At 39.2% G+C, this 24,714-nt stretch overlaps 1 protein-coding gene across 1 annotated transcript in view; it reads left to right on the top strand.

The window, feature by feature from the left end:
- Window positions 1–24,714, top strand: part of SLC1A1 (solute carrier family 1 member 1) — a 54,849-nt gene that overhangs the window by 16,860 nt on the left and 13,275 nt on the right. The window contains exons 3-8 of the mRNA XM_026086670.1: window positions 14,293–14,385; window positions 16,214–16,328; window positions 18,608–18,650; window positions 19,988–20,095; window positions 21,498–21,682; window positions 23,620–23,727. Of these exons, the coding sequence (XP_025942455.1) occupies window positions 14,293–14,385; window positions 16,214–16,328; window positions 18,608–18,650; window positions 19,988–20,095; window positions 21,498–21,682; window positions 23,620–23,727 (652 nt within the window). The remainder of the gene's footprint in view (window positions 1–14,292; window positions 14,386–16,213; window positions 16,329–18,607; window positions 18,651–19,987; window positions 20,096–21,497; window positions 21,683–23,619; window positions 23,728–24,714) is intronic.

A 24,714-nucleotide genomic window follows, 5' to 3' on the forward strand; every position in this document is an offset into this window, starting at 1 on the left:
AGAGTTCTTTGGGGACAGAAGAAACTGAGCAGTGCTATGCTCTTTTAAATTATTCTTGGTCTACCTCAAAGACCAGCTTGTAATTATAATTGTAATCTTCTCATAATTATTTTAATGGATGTGAGATGTAAATTTAATTTACTCTGACCTGTGAGCCCACTACTGATAATTTAGCCCAAAATATCTAGCTCTTTTGAGATTTCCATCTCTCAGACTAGCTAATAATCAAATAATGCCTCATTCGTGTGAAGAAATTATTTGTATTTTCTGTTTCCTGCTGTAGTGGCATGGGAAAATTGAAAATGAAAATTGAAAACCTACAGTGTTATTCAAGATGATTGTAGTGGCCTATAGGACTACACCTGCACAGAATGTAATATTACACATCCTAAGTCCCCTTCTTTGAATTACTTCTCCAAAAGAAGAAATGAGTTGGCAAATATAAAAAACAAATTACTTTCAGCTTCCTGGTAGGGGGGAAATGGGGGGAAATGTCTTGTGTACTTACTGGGAACTAGGAGGCTTAAATCTGATCATTCTAGAGTATTTAAAAGCCTATAAAATGTCTTTAAAAGTCTTGGAAATTCTCAGATTGAATTGCAATCAGAGAATGAAAATTTTCTAGAATTGTGCAGAATATCCCATCACACATCTGCATTCAGAACAGACTAGTCCCTTTCAATCATTTTTAGTCTTCATTCTCCATAGACTGAGATTCACTTCATGGCTGTTACCCTGTGTAACAGCAATAAAAATACTTGCAGATCTGTTTCTTGCCTGGATTGCAGCTGGACTTAGGCTGGAGACAGATGCCCAGTTTCCTGGACTGTTGTGCGCCTGTGCTTGGGCTTCCCTTCCCTAGGCTGGGGAAACTTTCCTGCGCAGCCTGGAGCTATCTAGTCAGTACAAGAGTCCTGCTTTCTTGCACCTAAGTCCCATACTGGTAGCCAGAGTTAGGAGATTGGGATCTTATCCAGCTCCCTCAGCCCTGCAGATAGTCCTGAGAAACCATGGCTCTGCTTCCCACCTCTCTTCCACCAGTCTTTCTAAGCCAGGAGTATTTCAGCCTGCCTTTCCCACTGATCTCCAAAGTATTAGCAGTGTACCATGATGTGGAGGTCTTTCCTTAGGGCTGGCTTGTTTTCTATCAATAACGTCTCCTATGAGGTGGAATCACAGCTGATAAATGAACTGTCTTTTGTGATATTTTCAGGGTCATCCATAAATGCCTGAAATCTCAGTTCTGTAGTGATTTGTTCTGTGCTTCATGCTTTGGTTTAAAAGATGCAACATATAACACAGCGGTGCACGTCTCAGATCTCAGTATTGATGAAATGCTTTTATCAGCTATCCATCTCCATTTTAATTCCTGGCAATAACTTCTCCCTCATTTCTTATGCTTTTTCCCCAGTGAAACTTTAACTTTATCTTACTTCTCTCACTCTCCTTGCCCTTCCAGTCTCCGTAGTCAGCTCCAAAGAGGCTTAGACAGTGAATGGGAGTTTCCTGGCTCCCAGACTTGTACAGGGTCACCTGTGGGAAAAGCTAAAATTCCTGGAGGCCTGAAGCAATTGATGTCATATTTATAGGTCACACAGATCTGGCCTCAGAAATGGTGAAGAAAACAGTATCTCTTTCCTTTCTGAGGACAGCTTTGAGTGACCTATAAATACAATATTTGCCCTGCAGTAGGTCTGGCTAGGCAGACTCCAACCACAAGCTTTCCGTGACTATAGAAATAAACTCTTCTCCAGGAGCTGCTTTGATTGTTGCTGCAGTACAGTAAGAAGCATCCTGCCTTCCACCTTTTCCAGTACCAAAGCACAGTCTCTTGTTGTTATCTCTGTGCTCCTCACTCTTAGTACAAAGATGATTATTCTACCTCAGGTCTGGCTCAGTCTAGCTGACGATGACCAATTACAACTGTGTGAGTGAGAAAGGTGGCCCAATGAAGTACCTTGACATGTTCCCAAATGCAGAGACTGTAGCTTGCCCTGTGGAGTTTGTTGAATCATGGCTGATGGAAGGGGATCTTGAATAGGTTGTTTGTTCTTGTCCATTGATCAAAATTGAAGAGTCAGTTTCCTACCTTGGATCCACACTTGTGAAGCTGCTAGTTTGCTTTATCACAATGCCATTGTGTTTGGTAAAGGAAAGCAGGAGAGAGAACTGGAATAAATGAGAAAAATCAAAGTAGAATGTCAATCAGACTGTTCTTAGTTCTCATGTTCAAAAACTTCCTTTTTGTCCACTATATTAATAACTGACATTAAAACACATAGTTAAACATGCTGGGGCCATACACCTGCTTGTTCTGTTAATGATCAAAAGACAGTATCACTGTGTCTGTGGTTAAAACCTGAATGTACAATATGCATGGACCAGATTTAGCAAATCTAAATTTATCTATGTAATTAGAGTAAATTCTGATCACTTCCAGTGAAAATCCCGTCATCCCTTTGTTTATACATTTGGGGTCTGTGCCAGTGCATCAGCCACTGTTGCTGTGAACRTCAAGGCCAGAATGGATGCTATTCTCAGTTACAGAATATGTTCCTAATGGGGACATGAGAATCTTTTTTTCCTCCCATATCTTCTCAGCTCTCACTTTTGTACTTTCTCCATTTCACTGGCTCTTCAGGCAAGTCACAGTGTGTCAGAGCAGAGTAAACATGGATTTCTAGATGTAAAAAGTCTGAAGATTTAAAATTTGTGGCTACATACACACATAAGTTTTCAGGACTTCCTTACATACTATGAAGGAACACAGGAAAGGAAATGGAGGGAGAACAACTGTATTTTGTTTCCCATAATGCAAGACTTGCAAATTACTTTTCCTTGGTATCACCATCCCTGGGGTGCCAACTGCCTCAGCAGTTCCCCTTCCTGCAAGTCAAAGAAGTGCAGCTGTTGAGAGATGCTCAGTTTTTGAGGCATCATTTGCAGTCCCTGTTCAACAGCAGCAGCATACAAGTTTCCAGCCTCAGAGAAGCCCTGATCTACCTTGAGTGTCCCTAGAGTATGTCTTGAGATGTCTGTGTGGTGTCTAGTGGCCTTTATGTGTCTGCAGAAACAAGAACCCCAGAGAAAGCCAGTCATTGTATTATATTACTAAACTAATTATCTGGGCTCAGAGAATTCACCTTGTCCCTTGGTATCATGTGCATTGTGCAAAGGGCAAAGATATTACGCTGCTGTTGTGCCATTTTGCTTACAGCAGTACTAAAGGATACTGGAGATCCCATCCTCTCATTCACGTGTAGTTGCTGAGGCAGGGAGGACTGCAGAGTCATGGGCTGTTGACAGGCAAGGTTATGTGCCCGTTCCCTTCAAATTACTCCTATCATAATCATCTACTCCTTTCCCATCAATATCAGTTAGCCTCATGCAACTGAGACAGCCCCTACGTTATTTAACATTTTAAATTACAGTAATAAAACTTTGAAGTACACTTCTGGTTCACGGAGCATGATCACCACCAGCTCTCAAGGGCAGCGAGCCCCAGCGCAGCAGACTGATCTGTGGCATCAGCAGCCATCACCTCTGTCCCAGCTGTATACCCAAAGGCTGCTGGCAGCACCACTGTGAATGAGTCTGAAGCAGCTCAATGTCTTCTGCTCTTCTGAACTGGAGCTGAGGATGTAAAACTACAGTTTTGCTACATAAAACAAGCGGCAGTCACTTTTTTACTCTTTCCCTATATGTGATGACATGAACTTCATGACCAATGAAAAATTCGCATACTTTCAGTACTCAAAGTTTGCTCTATTCACCCCATATTTCACTTGCAATCTGAATCTGATTTATCCCCTGAATTCTGCTAGCCTGTCCAGCTTGGCAAAGGGATGTGTCATCCTCCCTTCTTCCAGGATTTGATTACATTCCACCCAAGGAACATTTTATCTCCAAAACTTGAGTAGACACTATTTTGAGAGTATGGGAAGAGCCTTCTAGAGGAAGATTAAAATTTTCCTACAAGTGATACTGTTTGCAAATAGAGATAAATGGAAAGGAGTATCAGTACCTTCCTTTCACGCATGTAGTCCAATAAGCTCTCTAGGCAAAGATCATACCTGATACTGCAATAGTAATTGTGCCAGTTGCCCAGAGTGCAGCACAGCAGTCTGTTAGCGAACTAACAGTTGGGGTCAGAAATTTTTAAGGATGTCTTACCTGAASTGTTCCCTTTTCTGGCAATTTCATCCCTTTAAGTGCCATAGATTATTCATCTCCCATTTATTTCTCCATTTCTGTCTCAAATTTAGAAAGGGGTCATAATATCTCTACTTTTCCAACCCCTAAATTATCCAGGGCATCACCTTTCAGTATTTAGGATATTCTTTATAACTATTATTGCATTCTATGCTTTAGTCTGTTTCTCTGTTTTATCAGTGCCTTTTCAAAGTTAGAAGGCCAAAATTTGTCTTGCTAATCCAGTGGTACTTTCTTTAGATTGTGTAAGTAGGGATCAAGACTTTTCTGATCTTATATGTTTCTGTGGTATTCACGTGGCACTAACAGATGCTTATTCATTACCTGCATGCCTTGCTATAGGAATCAGTTAAATGAGATTTCCTCACCCCTTAGGTTCTTTTGTATAACAAGGAACATTTCACAAACACACAAACATTTATGTGCTAGCCTTTGTTCAGCTCATTTGTAAGACCTTTATCGGCTGCATTTACACGACACCACTAATGGAAGAACAATCATTTTCTCCAAAGTAAAGAAGATTAATTAACTTTCTATCTATTTTTTTGATTGAAAAGCTAATTGCCACAAGCTGTCATAGAAATTCTTTTCCTTTGAAGTAAGTAACAGTGAAATTTAAGTAGACAAGAAAGCTTCAGTTGTAGAAGGACTGACAGAATAGGAATGGAAGAATTCTGTAACAAACATTAAAGACAGAGCATGTGGACTACCAAAAATGTCCTTTGAGAAATTCCATACCACAATATTTTTGGGGCTTCCATTTGCTAGAGCTGCTTCATTATCTTATCTCTTCAGCCAACATCTGGATCAGAACTGTCCTACTAATGGGACTTAGCTCTATATGTCATTCAGTTAACTAATGGAAGGCTTGGAACAAAAAGTCCCGTGACACAGTAAACAGGAGAAAGAAATTAAATCTTATCAGATGCATATCAAATGAAAGATTGTTGAGAGTGATGGACAGGGAATATCAGATACCAGCATCTGAGTCCTGTGTGTTGGTTGAATGCTGAAGCAATAGATAGAATTGAAGTCTGAAGGCCCTTATATGGGCAGTATTTGAGTAGATGGCTATGAGCTATTTGTTTGGTCTGCACAGCCTCCACCAGCTGCAGGGCACATGGTACTGCATTTCCTAGAGAATCCCACAGGACAGACACAAAGAGCAAAAGATATACTGTGCAGTTCTGGTAAGGAAGACATCAATAATTCCTATTTAACCTCATTTATAAACTTATGATTCAGGGAGAATATGGAGAAGGTGATCTTTAAATTAACATGAGAGTAAACTTGTACTGCAAGCTCATTCCAACTCAAAGGGCTGAATGGGAGCAAAAAGGCTCAGAGTCAGAAATGGGAAGAGAGAAAAGTGCCAGGCAGGTCAGTGACAGCTTCAGTGAAATATGGGCTCTAAATCCACCCAGTTTATGGTGGTTCCCCCTGCAGCTATTATTGTCTAAAGTTTATGTCAGCATGGCATTGTCTACAAAAGCTTAGCATGTGAAATACTGGGCCAAGGGCAAAAGGACTGAGGACAGCTGGCTTCGACACCCCTTTCTTGGGTTTTGGAAGGCCTGAGAGGGGCGTTCTTTGCTCAGGAAGGGGATAGGTGGTTGATATGGCTGCCCTGCAGAAGCTGACCAACAAAATGGATCTAGCCACATCACCAAGAGAAGGGATGGGTGGAAAAAAATCAGGTTAGCAGGCATATTTAATATGTAGTCTATTCACACCCCTTCTCAGTCTTAGGGCGAGTGACTCCAACATGTGTCCTTGTTTAGGAAGAGTTACTATGATCTGCTTAGTCACAAGGGAGATTGCATACATAATGCCAGCCAATCTGGACACAGAAATCTCTTCAGATCTGACTTCATCTTTATGAATTTTCCCAAATTCACAGAACAACAGAGAAGACCCTTCTTTCCCTGTTGTGAGAAGGAACCCTTCTCCCTTATATTCTTCACACAATTATCAAATAACAACAAAATTTACATGGAAATAGGATGGAATCTAATACTGCGTATGTCAAATGCTTTCCTTTGCTGGAATGTGCAGTATTTATTGCTGCTAATTAGAGCTGGCAGTAGCTCATGGAAGAGGGATACAAATYTGGAGTCTCTTAGCTGTGTAGAGGAATAAGAAAATATGCAGTAAGCTTGCTACAGAAGTCAATGTTGGAGCTAGAATTTGGTATCCAGTTCTTCAAGCAAGAATCATTTGTCACTTCTGAAAATATAGGCCAAATATGATTTATATTAGCAGTGTTTCCCACTGTAAGCAGAAGAAAAGGAAGGCAACTAACTGAAAATGGTCATACACCTTGAAAAAGGATTGCTGTTATGACTTGACCACAGGCTCTGTGATGATCGCAGAATTAAATGAGAATAGTCAGTATGAGGTAAAGGACAATCTAAAAAAAAAAAATCAGAGTGGGGACATCCTGCCACGCAGTCAGTTGAAATTTTGATGCTGTTCATGTCTTAAGTTAGAAACATTCCCAGCTCCATCTTTTAAAGCCAAGCAACGTTACACATTTCAGCCAGTTATCTGTCTATCCAGTTATCAAGAAGTGCACTGTTTCTTCTTTTTTTTCTGCTTTTCTTATTCTTTTCCCTGTATTTTTCTAAGAGTAAATTTTATATTTTTGCAACAGCACGTAACTTAGCACAGTCCTAGCAATAAAACAATACTGCTGTTTTTATATAGAACCCTGTGGTTCCTTTAGAAGGATTGCTTACTGAAATGCTCAACATGCATTTTAAGATTTTCCTRTGTTTTTCTCCTTTCATATGTCTGTTGCGATGTTCTTTAAACAATTTTTAAATGGGCTTGATGATGCTGGATGCTTTAGTATCATTTCTATGATCTAGTGTGCATGCCAAAATGCCAAAGTGCAGCCAAAATAGCCAAATGGGGGGGAGAGGGGGGTGTTAAAAACTTGAAAACATGAGAGGTTGGAAATTGTTTAATGATTCCTCTAGCTGCTGCAGACATTTCTCAGTTAAAGCAATAAGGCAGAACCAATTTGGAACAGTTTTTGAACTGCATCTTATTCCTCAGTCAGCTCCTTAATCACAGGAGAATAGGTGTAAAAGCCATACCATTCTACTCTTCAGCAACCTTTGTTGTTATATGATATTAGTTATAATAGTGGAGTAGATATCAGAACTCCTAAGAGAATTGTGCAAAGTGGATGTATGCCAGAAAATTCCGGCACTGAGTCACATTTAAGCAGAAAAGCCTGCTGCCTGTGCTGGGAGCTGGGAGCTGGCCAGGTGACAAGATCTTTGTGCAGAGAGAATTCATGTCGATCATCAAGTGTAGCACTGTTGGAAAAAGGAGTTAAACAGCTCAGCCTTTTGTTGATTATATTTAATGATCAATTTGCTGTGCAGATTAAATGAGATGGTGGAAGGAATGGATCCTGTCAGCTTCCACTAGTGTTGATTTCTTCTGGCCTTATTAGAAACTTTGAGAACAGCTGAGAAATACTGCAGAGATGCACTGGTGATGACTTCCAGCATTTGTGGAGCAGTCATTAAATATGCTAAAGTGTGATTCTTGCTGCTGGACAGGGACAATCACAGCACTAGATTATAGATGTAGACTCTTAAAATCCATGGAAAAAAGAAAACTTGGAAGTTTAAACCCTTGTGCTTGGTTAGGACAACTCATATGACAACTCCCAGCATATAGGGGTTATACCCTAGGCAACTGATAGATAAGATGATAATCACTGGAAGTGAGAAGAACCCTGTAATTATTTCCAGTCACTAATTCTAACATTTTCATTCTAAGATCTTCCAGGACCACAGGATTAACAAAGCACGGTGAACAGTTCTGGAATGGCCGTATTATACCTAGTGCCAATGCCATGTGGACATTTGTGCATTTCCATAGCCATCCAAAGTGAACACAACACAGTGTGTTGTACAGATAGCAGTTCTGTTTGCTTGACTTGTAAGCAAACTTGTTTCTGGTTTTACTTGTTTCTGTTTGAAATAGTCATCCCAACTCTACACATCTCAGAGAAAAAAAAGAAAAAATCTGTAATTCATGGATCCCACAGTTACAGTTTTTGACCCTTCTTGGTACCTCTGGTACAGAACAAATGTTCTGCCGCAGCCTGCGTAGATCTCTCAAACCTTAGTAATTTTTCTGTGATGATAGCAACTGTAGTCAATAACTTGGCTGTCACATCTACATATACCACCTCTACACTCTACAAACATGTAGTTTTACGACACATTTTACTATGAATTTCCAAATGTTGATGCCAGCATAAAATTTCCATTCTATATGGGAAATGTAGGTCACTCCAACAAGCAGGAAGCAGATAGGAGGAGGTATAGGAGGGTGGGATAGCGACCTTTCAACGTCTTTGAAGATTTCATTAATGCACTGTATGTTGTTCCCTCTCCTGCACTCCATTTTTCTTCCAGCCAAACAAATAAAATGAAAAAAGAAATATTAATGACTACTTGATGTGTTTGCCTGACTTTGTAGGTTGCTACTCAGGAATTGGCATCAGCTCTTAAGTCTGTGATAATGACCAGGTTCAGAGGAGGATAAAAATGCTTTATAATATCCAGTGCAGCGTAACTTCACCTCACAAGAGTTTCATTTTAGTCCAATAGTTAGATATTGCTAAACTGAAACAACTAGCTTCTGTCTCTTTCATACTGTATTAACTTCTGTAATTTTGGACATTTTTATAACCTCTGTAGAGACATACAGGTTCGATAGCTCTGGCTCTTCTTAGCTCTTGGCCTCAGCCACACTCAAAGACAACACATGCCACATCTAATTACAGGAGCAGTGAAAGGTATGTGCTTTATCTAGTTTGTAATTGCCACATACAAGTTCTGTGGAAYGTTCCCCTGTTCCAGAGTCAGGAGAGAAAGAGAACAGGAATTCTCAGTGTTCCCATAGAAAGGATCTGAGTAAAAAAAGACATTATTAAGGTGATCAATCTCAGTTATTTTGCTCTCACTTAATGTGAGAGGTTCTCCATGTCTCACCTCATCCTGGCCAACCTACCCTAGAGTCTCTTAATTTGAAATACTTTCCTGGAGGTGTTTTGTCTAGACTTCTATACCCATTTAAAAAAGCCAAACAAAAAAGTTACTCTAATTTCAAGAAGTCTGGGAACACAGATACTCAGTCTCTGGGTTTGTCAAATTTCAGGGAGCATTTGGAAGTGACAGGTAAGACTGCTTTGTCTTTCAACCATATGAATTTGTCTCAATAATCTACCTGGTTCTGAAACCTGCAGAGTTTTTGGTTGGTTGGTTTCTTTTACTTTAAACATTAAGCTTTATTTTTAAAACATTAAGCTTAATTTTTAAAAGCTTTAAGTAAAGCTGAGTGAGAATCTTGTTATATTTGCTAGCAAATATTAGGAAAGCTATAGACCAACGTAGGAGTAGCAAGAAGAAGTTGAGTCTGTTTATGGTTGGATAGAGGCACTCCAGTATTTAGTGAGGGGCAAAGGTTTGTCGTCAGCTGCAGAAAAGAGAGCAGAGCAAAATGAAAACCAAAAAGCTAGTTTGCATTTAGAACATTCCAAACAGCCTTCTGAAGCAGCATGAAAAAGAAAGACTTCTTTTTTTTATTTTTTTTAATCACAGAAAGCATAGAAAATCAATTTCCTGATTCTGAAAGAGTCTTCAAGCACTGTCATCACTATTGAAACATACATTTCAGTGATGTTTCAAGCCTTTGTTATAACATTGCCTTTGTTATAACCTGCCAACACCCTCTGAACTTTAGTTTCATTTAGGAACATTCTCTGTTCCTCTATAATATCAAAAATAGTAAAAACAAATAACTGAGATTTTGTCAGAGAGAAAATAGCCATGTAAATATTTGCATTCCAAGAAGCAGCAACCTTATGTTGTACTAGCATGTCACTTTCCCTGAGTCTCTTAGGGACTGAAAGAATGATTTGTATGTCAGTCAATGTCTACTAATGAAAATTTCAGGAGTGCTTGTTTCGTATTTATGCCCAGTTTTGTCTAAATCAGAATGTTCCTGTGCATAACAAAGCCTTATACCGTAGCATGTAGCAAAGCAGCTCTGAATATGTGCAATGAAACAAAATTGTGAAGGAAATTTAAGAGGAACTTTAAAGATTGCAGATGACTCACGTTGTTATCATCCAGTCTTACTAGGACTCTTCTTCTGAGGCTTTTAACCAAGGAAACAGGGTTTCTAAAGTAAGAGTCAGGGGAGTTACGTATCTTTTCTCTTACTTTAGCAACACAACGTGTTCCAAATGTAAAAATCAGTAGTTGAGTGCAACAGAGGAAGAAAACCATCATTTATAATCTTGTGTAATAATTCAATTTTGCCACTCATATTTTTTTGAATGTTTTACAGTATTCTGGTCTTTTTAGTTTGTTTTTAAAGAGGAAGGTCCTGGGAATCCTCCAGTAATAATGCAAAAATGTCAGCTATAAAAATAAAGGAAAACTAAATTGGCAGCAACATTTAAAAGGTTCAAATAAAAAAAGACCAGACACATTCAAAAAAACCTTCTTGTAATGTGAGTAATGGCTGACTTTTCCTTTCTTCCTAACATTTAAAATGGGAGGTCCACATATTTTACCCAAATGTACGTGCCTCTTCTGTTCTGTTGAGGTTTCAATACCGTTCTCTTCCCTGTTGTGTTTTGGAGCCTTCTGATATTCGTGATTAGCATGATTAACATCAGACATATATTGCTTATTCTCCCATCCTTTCCTTAAGAAGAGGGGCATATGCAGTGCAGCATTTCATGTTAGTTGGGCTTTGAGGTCCTGAGACAAGAAGGAGAAGATGTGAGAGATTTCATTTCACTGCTTGTTTCCTTGTTTTATTCTTTTACAAGTGCATATGTTGCAAAGTAGAGAAAACAGGGCAAAAAGAGAAAAGCCGTACAGAGGACTTTGAATTGGAGACTGTAAAAAAAATCCATGGACATCAAATTGCAGAACACTGGCAATTGATTCACAAATTCGGCTCCAGATGTTGAAACCTTGACTCTGTTCTGGTAACCACATAGCATGAATAAAGAGGTGGATAGATTTATAGATTTTAACACCAGTTGGTGGCCTTTATGGTCATGTCCCTGAAGCCTTGTATAATATAGCCACAAAATTACATTCCTGCTTCAATGGCTGTGACGGAATCAGAACATCCCTACTAGAAAAATTTAAAGAACTAATCTGAAATTTTAAAATGCCTAGGGGTGGAGGAGAAACCATCATGACTGTTTAAATTCTCTATAGTGCAGTATCTTTACACTCTATCTGCTCAAACATATTTTAAAAATATTGTTAAAAATTCATACATTAAGAAGTGAGGGAAAGACCAAATAAAATAAACATGAAAGTTTAGTGGTAATTCAGAGYAGATGCACGAGTTTTGTTATACTGTTTTTGTGATCTTATCTTTTATTTAAAACACTGCACAATTTAAGTTTTGAGCAGCATGCATGCCATCTTAGTTTGAGAAATATGTTTGCTAATGAACTGATATCATTAAGTGTTAGTTTTGTTTTGTTTCATAAAGCTTCCATGAACTCTTTCAGTTATTCCCACAGGAACTGTAATACCATGGTGTTATTTCAAAGGAAATTGTATTTCTAGTTGGTTTGGGGAAGAAGCCCAGCAGCTATCAGTATAACCTATTATCAGGTGCTCACTAATGACAGTTGCTATATCTGGAGGAAATCTATTTTTATGCATTGTTTTCCTATGAGTAACAAGTTAACATTAAAAAAAAGCAGCTCAGCAGAATAAAGGACCCAGTGCATACCATAGCAGTTATGATGAATGTGACTTCATTCTTTAAATGGAGGTATAATTCTGAATCCAGTTTTGTTTCCAAGTACAGCTGTTTTCTAAAAAGAACATACCTGTGAGAGATGTTCCTCTTACTTACTCAGTCATGCCTGCCTGCCTGACTGGTTTGCACTACTTTTACAGCTACTAGAAAGGCATGAATAACATGGCAACAAAAGCACAAGCTAGATTCTAGCATGTCTTATTCTCTAACAGGATCGTCATCTGATTTAAAAATGCAGGGCCAAACATTGTCCTTAATTATCCCTCTGTAACTGCATGGAACATAGTAGTTTGCAAAGGGGCTTCATTTGGAGCCACCAGAATTGCTATCACGGGAATTTGATGTCATACTAGTTGTAAAGTCTTTATAACTGACTACCCTGGGGAAATAACCTTGCATAATTATTAGGCTAGGTTGAGTCAGCAAGATTGTCAGGCAAAAAAATCTTAAAATGAGCTTTGTGAAAAACTCCATCCCATGAGAAGATTATTGTCTTACCTCTGCTGACTACCTAACCACTATTGACAGCCTATATAACAAGTTTTAGTATAAAATTCAGAGATTTCTAATCTTCATGGGCTTTTCCTGTAAAGACACGGAACTTGTACCGGTTTGCAGGTGCAAAAGCTACAACACTGACAGCCTTAGAAACCAGCTCTTCTGCTAACCACAGAACAAACATAAAGCCCGTTATTGGTTATTAGCTATTCTCAAGAGTTCTTACTGCCATAAATGCCACAGCTTAGCCTGCAGCAATGCGAACGTCTTCCTTCTACTCATTTTTACCCAGTTCCCAGGTGAGAAATGAAAATGATAGCCCAACGTCTGTGTCCATTCTGTTTTTTCTCCTCAGACAAGACTGACAGTGTTGACAGCCTCCTGTAATAGCAGTGGCACTGTTTTTTTTCTGTGCACTGGTCTGTACTCCATTGCCATATAAATAGATTTTTTATTATCATTATTTGCTTTGCAGGTGGGATGGTCTTAACATCATGGTTTCTCCACGTATATGTAGTTCTTCTATACTCACCCTGATGATAGGCTATTCCATGGAAGACCCCAGAGTAATCAGATAGATGATGAAATAAAATAACCTTCATTCTCCCCTCTCACTGCTGTTTGCATTTTGAATAACAATTAACAGGACAAGTAATGCATTATATGAAGGCTCTAGGCACACGTTGTCGCTGTTAATATACCTCCTGGAAAAGATATCAACACATGGTTAAAGTATAGTTGCTAAGATCCCTTCTGAGCTCAAAGATCAATAAGCTAAATTTGTGTCAGAAGGATCTTTGATTTGTCTTACTTAGTTTGTGAAACATCACTGTCCTTATGAGTCATGCTTCTGTGAGGTTAAATATCATCCTGTCCTATGCAAGGGAATCTGGCCAGCCTTTGAGAATAGGACTCAGTAAACATAAAAATGTAAACGAATCACAAATGTATAATAAATAGATATCTGTGAATAATTAACTAGTGTGGTTATAAACTGTCAAGTTTTACAGTCACAATGCTCATTTTACCCTGGTTACCGAATTGTAAGAGTGGAGATATAACTGTAAACCTTTTAAACAGTTAAAAAATATTTCATGAGCAGTTTGATATAATATTGTTGCCAGAAGTTAAGTTGACTTCAGTGCAATCCTTGCATCAGCACTCCTCTGCCTCCACTAACAAAAGCTGCCCTCAGGTGCTGGCAATGACAGATTCAGACAGAGGACTGGGAACTGCCCAGACTTGAGAAAAGGTAAAGCTTTAGTCAAAAAAAAAAAAAAAAAGGAAATCTGTTAACACAAGCAAGCCTGCCATGAAAGAACCAGTTCCTTACCCAGCTTGTGTGCCTTCGAGCAGCCTGGGATAACAGCCCTGAGCAGCAGCGATGCTCCTTTCCCCATTCCRTATTTTTAAAGCCAAAATGTTACATATTTGAAGAAAGGAAAAGGATTAAGTGAGTATGGTAATAGACGGGAACATACTTTCATTAGACCCAGGAAATCTAATTCATGATCAACCTCAGGGTGTCMGAAATGCTTAATTAACTTTTTCCTAGTTAAAATCCAGGGAAACCAGTGCAAAAAAAGTTGGTCTGCTACAGAACTTTTCCAGAGGTGCAATGGGCAATTAGGTATTCAGAAATATCTAGAGTAAGGCAATATTTCCTTATATAGATATAAGCCACTATACAAAAATAACAAATTTCTTCTCTAAGACTGTTTCCTAGTGTTTTGTTTGTGGTTCTTTTTGCAGGTGTTGCTGCTTTGGATTCCAGCATTTCTGGGAAGATTGGTTTGCGGGCAATTATATATTATTTCTGCACTACTCTCATTGCCGTAATTCTAGGTACTCTGTGATACTGGTACTGTGATACTGTAACTGTTAACCTTCTCAGCACTGCCTAATTACAAGTGTACAGCACTGTGACAATACTAATTTCCCAAAACAGCWTGGGGACGGAAGGCAAGAATCATATGAAACATCATGACATACTTGTAGCAGAGAGAAGGTGGTCCTGCTATTCACAGTTGGGCTGGGTTCATTTCCACTCTATGTTCATTTCCACAATTCCACAGGAACTGTGACATAAATTTCAGCTCAAGCAAGATTAGGAGCTGTCTGCTTAGGKAAACAGTGACCCTTTTAAAGGCCAGCTTTAACTACAAAGTGAATTTCCTTGACAGCAAAATGATAGATTGTGGCTGGTTCTCAGACACAAGAGTGTATAATGTGTCTCACCTGAAAGAATGAGAGAAAACATTGTTTTCCTTCTCAGCTTATTTCCTTCCTAAAAGGTTTTTATCCCTTCTGTCACTGCCAGGCTCCACTCCCACCTCTCCGAAGCCCACCCCTCCTCGTGCAGGTTCATTCCCTACAACCAGCCTTGAAATCTTCCATATTTGCTTGAACAGATGTCTTCAGGCTGCTTTCATAAATAGGAAAGAAAATGAACCCCTTCTCTGTCAACTCTTTCATAGTTATGAGGCCTAGCTTTGCATTTTGTTGTCTGAATGAATACCGTTCCCAGATATCACCCATTAAAAAGAAACTGTTGTGTATTTATTTGAAGGACAAAATGTGTACCATGTATGACCTACTTATAAAGCAAAGCAACTATTTAACAGAAGAAAAATGATCGCATACAGACATACAAGGCCAGATTCATTCCCAGAGGTTGCATCATTAAGGTTGCACCATTTAGGATAATATCTGATCTGTCTGGGAATTTTCTGTGGATACATAGTGAGGCAGACTTGGTAAAAAGTAACATACTATATATGGACCTAGCTTTGAAATTGGCCCTGCCTTGAGTGATGGGTTGAACCATCAATCTCCAAAGGACCCTGCCAACCTAAGTTATTCTACGATACTATGATACTACGATACTGGTTTCCTTATGCAAAGTTGTACAAATTCAGTTTTGGTGTTGTTCACAGTTGTCATAAAAAAGCACTCTTCCTGGGGGATTGAAGGGTCATGCAGATGCCCCTTTCTCTCCACAGTGAGACTTAGTTGTCTGATGTGTTTTAGCTTAGCTGGAAAAAAATGCATACACTTGAAAAGGCTWAGTTTTTCAGAGAGTAGAAAGAATGCATAAAATGAAGCCCAMTAAAGTCAATAGAAAATTTGTCACTGATTCAGCATTCACAAGGTAGTACTTAGTATATATTGCACAAAAATTTTTATTTCACTCTGTTTCTGAAGCTCTTCTTTTATGTAACTTTGTTGATATATGTTAACTTGAACAAAACACCATTGTATAGTGGGGTCACAGGGCAATATAATTGTATTCAGACCTGAAAACTAGTAATGAGAAAGGGTGTGTCAAGGAAAAGGTAAATGGCAATTCAAAATATCACCATGCAAAATTTGCAGAACACTTCAGCTGAAGTCCAGCTGAAGTAATCTACCATTCTTAGTGAGCAGTAGTGATTTAATAGCATTGAAGCAAAAATAAAGCTAGAATGCCCAATTCCAGTGGCAATGCTGCAAGTTGCTCCTGTTTTGGAAGAAGCCACCCATTTAAGGATGCTAGCTGTGGACCTCTCTTCCTGAACAGCCCTGTGGGTGCCCCTGGGAACATCATTTGGTGATAAGAGTTTAGTCACACAAGATACACTAAGGCTTGCATCAGTTTGCACTGTGAATTTTTCTCCTGGTTCTGCTTCTACAGGGATTGTGTTAGTTGTGATCTTTAAACCTGGAGCATCTCAAAGAGCAGAAGAGATAGAGAGAGTGGGCAGTACCCCTGAAGTCACTACTGTTGATACCTTGCTGGATCTGATCAGGTGAGAGGTTTTATCATTTCCATACCCATGTTGCAGAGGCCCAAATAATAAGTGCATATACAGTTGTATTGTGTAATGTGATATCAATGTTCTCCAGTGTTGCTGGGAGGATTAAGGGCAGAGTGTAACTTGTATTCTAACAGGTTAGATGAAAGAGTGTTCATTTTAGAATGGCTTCAAAGGAGCTTGTTAAAAAAAAAGCACTCTCCTCACACTATAGCCTTTGGTTAATAAGCCAGTCACCACAAAAATTCCCTCCTCCACAAAAATTGACATGTGTGCTTTACCTAGTATGAGGAAAACATCCAGAAAAGATTCAGTGGTGGGCTGGTTACTTCCTAGAAGCTTGTGTGTCATCCAGCATAGAAGACCACCTATAGAATTGTCATGTTGTGTGTCCCCTCCTCCAGGAAGAATGCAGAGTAACAGATGCAATGTGTGGACATTTCTTATGGTTTCACAGTCAACAGGTTTGCTGCATCACCGGTTTTTAAGGCAGCCTTATTGTGAGTCTTTCCCTACCAGCATCCTGAAAAAATGATAATTAAAGTAGTTAGAAAAAAACAGCCCCTAGAAATATTTGCAAAAGACTTGAGCAATGTGCCTCTGCTAGCACAAGTTTTTAGAACTGGTAGGAGCTAAATAAATTGTGGCGTGATTAAGAAGTTATGCAAAACTGACAAAAAAAGAGCTGCATTTCCAGTAGTGGCTAGTAGTTACCAAAAAATGTTTCTTTGGATTTTTTTCCTCCAGCCACAATTAGTGCCTGGTCTGTATCACTATTGCTGCTCTTTTTTTTTTTTTTTTTTTGAATTTCTACTTAATTTATCCTCAAAATCAGCTGCCAAATATCTGAAATCAGCTTTCTCAGCATTTTTCATTTCAGGAGATCTGAAATGCCACTGACATTTTCAGATGCAGCTCCCAACCCACAGTTCTTTGACATTTGTAAAAAAAAAATATATATATATATATATACCTTGAAAGAGTCACCCATCATATTTAACAGCAAACACCCATTGTCATCTGGGGCATCTCTGCCCCAGACAGATCAAGATAGACCTCTTTGGTATCTCCGGGCCTCAACCTCGCAGCTCCATGCTTGACACTCCACTGCCATTTCCAACATCTGTCCCCTCCTGCTTGTGCAGGACCGGAGTGGCAGCTCCTTAGAGAGCTCCTCTTACTCCTCACAGTCACTTGCTCCAGAAATCATCAGTGGGGCACTGTGTAGGCTGTTGCCAGTCATTTCCACATGAATCCACACATATTCATAGTGCTGATACAACTCCAAGCACAACGAAGTCTGTACAGAATAAGAAGCAGCGGGTGAACTATAATTTAGAGTATTTGGTGGGTTTGGTTACAATTTATGGCTCCACTTACAGCAGAGATCTAAAATTCTCTTGTAAAGGAATTATAGTTATTTTTCTACATATTTACATTCATCAGATTTAAAAGCCAAATCCAGAGGATCTTGTAAAGATTAAGCTAAATCACAAGTTTGTACAAACTACTCTTGCCTTCAAATGAATTTAGCATTAAAACTTGAAAAGAAAAGTCAGAATTTTGTGAGAGATCTGGAAGGGAGATAAAGACTCCTGCTTCAATGTGTAAATTGTCATCTTCTGCACTGGGCCAGGTATTCCTTGATTACCTACATGCTTCTGCTTTCTGCAGTCTTCCTTTGCATCTTGAATTGACCATTGGAAAGGAGGAGAAAGGAAATGGATTGCAGTGTTTCTGAGCTAATTTCCTAACTTTTCAGAGCATGAAATGGTTCTTGACCCTGGAATAACACATGGGAATCTTCCATCAGCTAAGATTAATTTCTGAATTCAAAACTACAGTATAGCACACCAAAATCTATTTCTTTTAAATCTAAATCTATTTCTACACAGTGTTAATAAGGGCTGTTCTTTTTCTTTCTACCTTATACATGATAAATCCTATAAAAATGACTTTAGACTGTCTCTTGTATTCCTTGTGTAATTGATGGAGAAGAAGGCAGTGGGTTCAGCAGCTGGCCAAGGGAAACGTCAAATACTGAAAAATGAGCCTAAGAGTTCCACAACAGAAAAACAATCACCTGGTCATTGGAAGTCCTGGACCCTTGTCTCTGCTGGACTTCAGGTCTGACAGTGCTAAATACACTGCTTTCTGGATAAGGCAACACATTCTAATCTGTCTTTCAACACCAGATTGTATCATTTTATTTAGATAAACAGCTTGTTCATAGTATGCTATAATGTTGAAATGCCTCTAATTTCTCTAACCAGGAATATGTTCCCAGAAAACCTTGTCCAAGCCTGTTTTCAACAGGTAAGTTTGAACATCCCTGTTTGTTACTGTAGTTTTCATTGCTAACTACAAATTCTTCTTAGTTAATGTTTCCCCCAAAACATATCATGTTTTCCTTTGTAAAAGTCTGTAAGAATTATTTATGAGATGTCCAGGATGCTCTTGAGCTCCCATGGAAAGACTTTTCTTAGACATCTTCTTTTCCTTTCCATTTTGATTAATACTCTGTTCTCAGTTCGTAAACCCATGATCATCCCTTGCAAAAAGACACTGTTTAGAAGCTGGATGCAGAAATCTAGCAATGTGTTAATACACAGGTTTTTCCCTTTAAGAACAGGCAGAGTTATAAGAACCATGTYGTGGGGATCTGTGGCCTGGTTCCTAAAAACCCTCCATGTCTGATGAAATTTGCATAACTCAGCTGTCACTCTAATGTGTCTTACATCTATTGTCCATTGTTAGACCTGGTGATTCATCTTGATGAAGAGGTAGCCAGATGTTAGAATCTGTTTGAGACCTCTCTTTAGAGAAACACTAAGATTTGGAAGAGGAAAGAGGAAACTGCTGTCCATATAGCAGTCTTACATCAGATTCAGTCACGTTTATCCATAAATAAATCAATTTTTGTGATGCTCTCTGCTTCCCTTTTTTCTCTTCTCCAGCAGTTTCCTACCAGTTACGCTGAAGTTTGTATGGGAGATAACTAAACTTTCCCAGGAAATGGTGTTAACTGTCTCCTGCATGCAGGACTGAGTGTATTTACAGTTTACTAAACTTCTTTATAGAGCGTTTTTCCATGTTAATTACTTCAAGGGCAAATCTTCTGCCTTGCTGACGTACAGAATCCTGTCCTAAACTTCTCTGAAAGACTGAAGCTGGAAAAGTCCCTCTTTTCAGAGGCCACATAATAACAATATTGCTGTAATTATCTTTAAAGCAGGATACCACAGAATCCCTTGCAGGCAATGAGGCCAGTACACCTTCTCTGCCAGTGCAGCAGGTGTAGGCAGCCTGGCTGTATCAGGTGTGCCTGCACTACAGACCTCTCCAAGAGCCATTCCTTCCAACTGCTTGTCCAGCAGAAAATGCTCTTGTCATTGTTAGGAGCTGCATTTCATACCCCAAAGGGCTGTGCCAGATCTATAGGGCACCCAGGAGCCTCAGGAGCACAATTTATAGTGTATTTTCTCTGTATCACTTGTTTCATGTAGTGTCTTAAGTAGAGAACCATGATGGGTCACATTCAGTCCAATTGGTTCATCTTTCCCTTATTTTTATTAGGCAACTCTGCCTGTGTCCACTCTTCAGTTTCCTTGTATTTCTAAATAACTCTTCTATTTTTTGAAAAACTCTTTCAGTATAAAACCAAACGTGAAAAAGTGGATGTTACAAGTGACGTGGAAAAAAACAGCTCCATGTCTAGAGAAGAACTTGTGGTGACTGTCATGATGGCAGAGGTTTCAGAGGTGCGACCTTTATTGTTTGTTACATTCCATTACAATATATAAAGGTAAAATTAGACTGAAATTTGGTTTAGTTGATATGTTAGTTAATGACTCAGAAAAGGAAGGAAATGACACATAGGTAAATCCTATCAGGGGGATAAAACTTGCTAARTAAACACTGAAGATGATTATGAGGCTCTTCAGTTAGATTTCAGAAAATCAGAGGACTCTACTGTCAATTAAACAGAACAAAGATAATAGATGATGTGGGAAAATAATCCATTCATATACTCCATTATAGGTATAGGCCGATGCAGTGTAAAGTTGCTGAGAAATTAAAGAAAACAGTCATTGTGGGAAGGCTGGGTATACATTAGCAGTTGTTTAAGTCTATGTTTATATTATCAGAAGATGTTTAAGCAGCAGTGAAGTAACCATGGACATTGCAGAAAGAAGAGAACAGAAAATCATACAAAAAAAATTGAAATGGAAAACAAAACAATGGAAAGCATATTGTTAATTAATAGCTTAATTGTTGCTCTGCAAAAAAAAAAAAAAAAAAATCATAGAGATAGAAGTAAAGAGAAGGTTTAACAAGCATATTTAGAGGCCTGAAAAGCTTACATGTGTTGACAGCTTGTAAAACCTAGGATTACACTGGAGGAGAGTAGGAAGAAATTCAACAGCATTATGAACACAGAACTATGAACAGTACCAATTGCATCTCATAATAATGAGAACATGGGAACTAAATGAAAGGATATCAGTTAAATCCCAAAGCAGGATGCAGTAGAGAATCGCACTCTCAGTGAATAATTTTCCTTCATATATTCACACTGCATGAACATAGAGGACTGTGTGAATACTTAGTAAGATTTTTATGTAATATGCTTCAGATTCTGCTGTTAATTATGCAATTTCATTGATTTCAGCTGAACAATAGATTTTTACTGGGGGCAAAATTGGACACCTTATTCTCACACAATGGACGATTTTTCTTAAGTCTGACCACAAACCCTTGTGCTGCACAGAAATGTCTACAAGGATTCTACATCAGCTGAGTTTCATTCCCCACAGTAGGGAATAGCTCTTGTATATATTGAAAGTATGACAGAGGATGCCTAGATTTTGCCATTCTCTGTGTCAGAAGTCATTTGAAAGGGCAACATAAATTAAGTGTGCTTTATCCTGTGCTAGGATATGGTCAAGTTCTTGCATAATTTAAAATACAAAGGGTGTAAAGGCAATTTACCTACCTTCATGTGCCCACTCAGCACGGTCAGAATTAGAACAGACTGCCTAGAACAAAGATCTCCGTATCTTTTCATAGAGAAATCTAAATGTGTTTTTATTTTAGGACTCTTTAAAKTAAACTCAATGTTTTCACATAGCAACTTTTTTTTCTGTTCAATCCAATCTACAGAACAAAACCCAAGAATACAAAGTTGTGGGCGTGTATTCCGATGGCATCAATGTGCTGGGCTTGATCATCTTTTGTCTTGTTTTTGGAGTTGTTATTGGGAATATGGGAGAGAAAGGACAAGTGCTGGTGGATTTTTTCAATGCACTAAATGAAGCTACCATGAGAATAGTTCAGATAATCATGTGGTAAGTCCAAGGAGATACTGGCATTTTCTAATGCCTCTTTAAGTGGATTTTGTCATTGAAACTGTAGGAGCAGACTCCTTTACATTTTCTTTTGTATAGTGCTTTACAGCAAGGAACTTTGAAAGAAAAGGTGGTAAGCAGTTTCCTCTGTACAGAATTTGATCCTTTTGAGGAAACTGGAGATAAGGCTCCCACTTATTATATTAAAGAAACAGTCCCAGTTGAACATAGGAAACTTCAGTTATTCAGACATTCTCATTAGGGTTTTATATCAAACTGGTATATCTGTGTGTGGTTTGAGGACTGTAGAAACATCACCGCCCACACTTCCTTCTCAGTCTTGAACACAATTCCATGAAATAACTTCTAACAAATAGCCACTATATTCACACACTAGCTGTCCCTAGAGCTGAGCTGCTTTAGAAATAGATAATACAAGCMACAGCACAGACCAAAATCCAAAATGATATCCAAGATACAACTTAGTGTTTACCTGKGCTAATAGGTTTTATGAGATGGGACTGCTTATTTCTGAGACAGAAAAAACAGTTTAAGAACATAGCAACTCATTTGGCAATGCTTGGCTGGACCTCACAACTATTCACAGAGCTTCTTTCTGTGGAGCAGGGGTTGTGCAGATCATGTTATAGGATCAGGTTTATAAGCACGCCCAATCCTTTCCAGAGTTTGATCTTACAAGTAGGGCACGTTGTGTCATTTACTGTGATAATCTATCTACTCATATCCACATGCTTCACGCTAGTAGTAACTTACTAGATCCAGCCCTTTTGTGGATTTTCTCTCCATCCTAGCATACCCTGAGGTCCTGTAAAACAGTATACCTGTCCAGGGCTAGCTGCAGGGCTTTTGCTGCCTTTAGAGAGATGTAAATTAGTCTCTGCAACTTGTCCTGTGCTAGATGGTGKTCCTGTCCTCAGCTGAGCTACAGCCCTGTGGAGCAGGCTGCCTCACACTGCAGCAAATCACCACCAATGACACCCCAGCATGGTCCCTGCCACAAATGCAGGATCCCACCCATAAGCTGACTGTCCCTGGTCTTGCACCTGCACAAAGCTGTGGCTCCCACCTCCCCCTGTGTTTCTGGAGAGGTGGGAGCTGTTGTCTGGGTTGAGGTGAGGTTGGCCATGGACAGTGCAGGGCCTTAGTTCRGCTTTCACCCAGTGCAGGGCCCGGCAGAAGGAGGGAGCCTTGCTCTGCACAGGGGCAAACTACTGCTCATCAGCTAATAAGTGGTAACTTGTCCCTGTGCCAGCCTGCCCCACAGTGCCAAGAGGAATACAACAGAGATGGTGCCAGCCTAAGTCATGATTTTTGYCTTGAAATTGTCTACTCTAGGCAGTAGCCAATGCTATTCATTCCTGCTGGACATGGCCTTGTCTTATTTACTGTGGGTTTTTTTCCCTCCATCAAGCAACAATTAWTTCATGTGCTATCCCAGCATATTAAAATCTCTCTTTTTCTGTGTAGGTGATCCACCTATATCCCCCAGTGCTGCAGGGCAGCTCCTGTAAGCACAGGAGATCTTTCCCCTTTGTTTGTGATGGCAGAATGCACAGATTTAGTTCTTAGCCCCACAAACACTTCCCTCTCCAAGTAAGGCTGTAGACATGCATAAACATTTGCTGCAGTGGGGCAAAGCATGCACACTCCTTCCTAAATTCTCTGTGTTCTGTGACTCCAAGTCATGCAGTACTTGTAAAACTATGCACAGGGATAAATTTATTCTGATTTTTTTATCTCTTTTCATCACCACTGTTGTAGTCTGGCTGCAAGTGAATAAATGCAGCTTTGTAATAGAATATCAAAGAAAATTCTTCCACCTCTTTTAAAACTTTTACTCTGCAAGAAGTTGTATATTGATGAGCATGCAACATTTCCAAGAATGCATTTTTAATTGCTTTACTTTTGTTTTCTAGGTATATGCCAGCTGGTATCTTGTTTTTAATTGCTGGAAAGATAATAGAAGTTGATGACTGGGAGATCTTTCGTAAACTGGGTCTTTATATGGCTACAGTATTAAGTGGGTATGTCATTTCCTGAAGATGAAATTAAATGTAGGTCATTTTTGGAGCTCAGTTGTTTACAATTTAATTATCCACATCAACCAGCCTCTTCCAATTCAGAGATGAAAATTGCTGTCAGTGAACATTATATTTGGAATGTATTTTTTGTTTCAGAAAGTCAGTGCCTTGCATTCTAAAAAAAAAGTTCTTGTACTTATTATTTCATCTTCCTCTCAGCTTGATGCTAAAACAGATAAGATTATTGTATTGTTGAGAATGGTAATGCTTCTTTTAGATTCTAGAAGAAGTTGGAAAAGGGTGAGGAGGTGTCTATAGGAGGTTGCCAGCCCATTGAAAATACTGTATTATATGGCTTAAATTCAGAATCTTCATGGGAACTGTGGACCCAAGATGTACCAGCATAGGCCCAGGTTCACTGCAGAGCACAAATGCACGGTAAAGGCACTGAACATTAAATGATGCCAAAAAAGAAACTGAGCCCCACTCGCCTCAACACAGAGCAGCTAAAGCCCAGAGAGCCCCTCAGAACTGCTCTGTAGTCATCCTCCTTTGAGGCAAAGGTACCTGGTGAAGCTCCCAGAGCAGCATTTGCTATCTGCATACCACAACCAAGCACCAAAACAGGTTTTATATCCTGTCTCTACACCTGTGACAGTGTAGAACAGTCTGGAGCGGTTGGGAGGGCCCGTGCTGTTACACCTGCACAAACCCTTTCACAGATGTGGACCTTACGGATAAGAAGGGGCAACTTAACTGCTCCAGGCGATATAGCTTGTAATACTAGATCATTATATAGCTGTGGATAAACATCCTACAAACGACCCTTTGGAAAGATAAATGGATATTACAGTCCCAATAAGTTAAATGCATTTACATTTCTATTTCCAGTTCAGTGAAGCATAGCTTCTGGGCTGTCTTGGTTCATTGCCTTAGCATCCACTCCTGTAATTCTTTCAGCATGCTTAGGATTTATTAATGTTTTGTCTA

Source organism: Apteryx rowi, unplaced genomic scaffold (genome assembly GCF_003343035.1).
Source record: "Apteryx rowi isolate R43461 unplaced genomic scaffold, aptRow1 scaffold_1197, whole genome shotgun sequence".
Classification (NCBI taxonomy): Eukaryota; Metazoa; Chordata; class Aves; order Apterygiformes; family Apterygidae; genus Apteryx; species Apteryx rowi.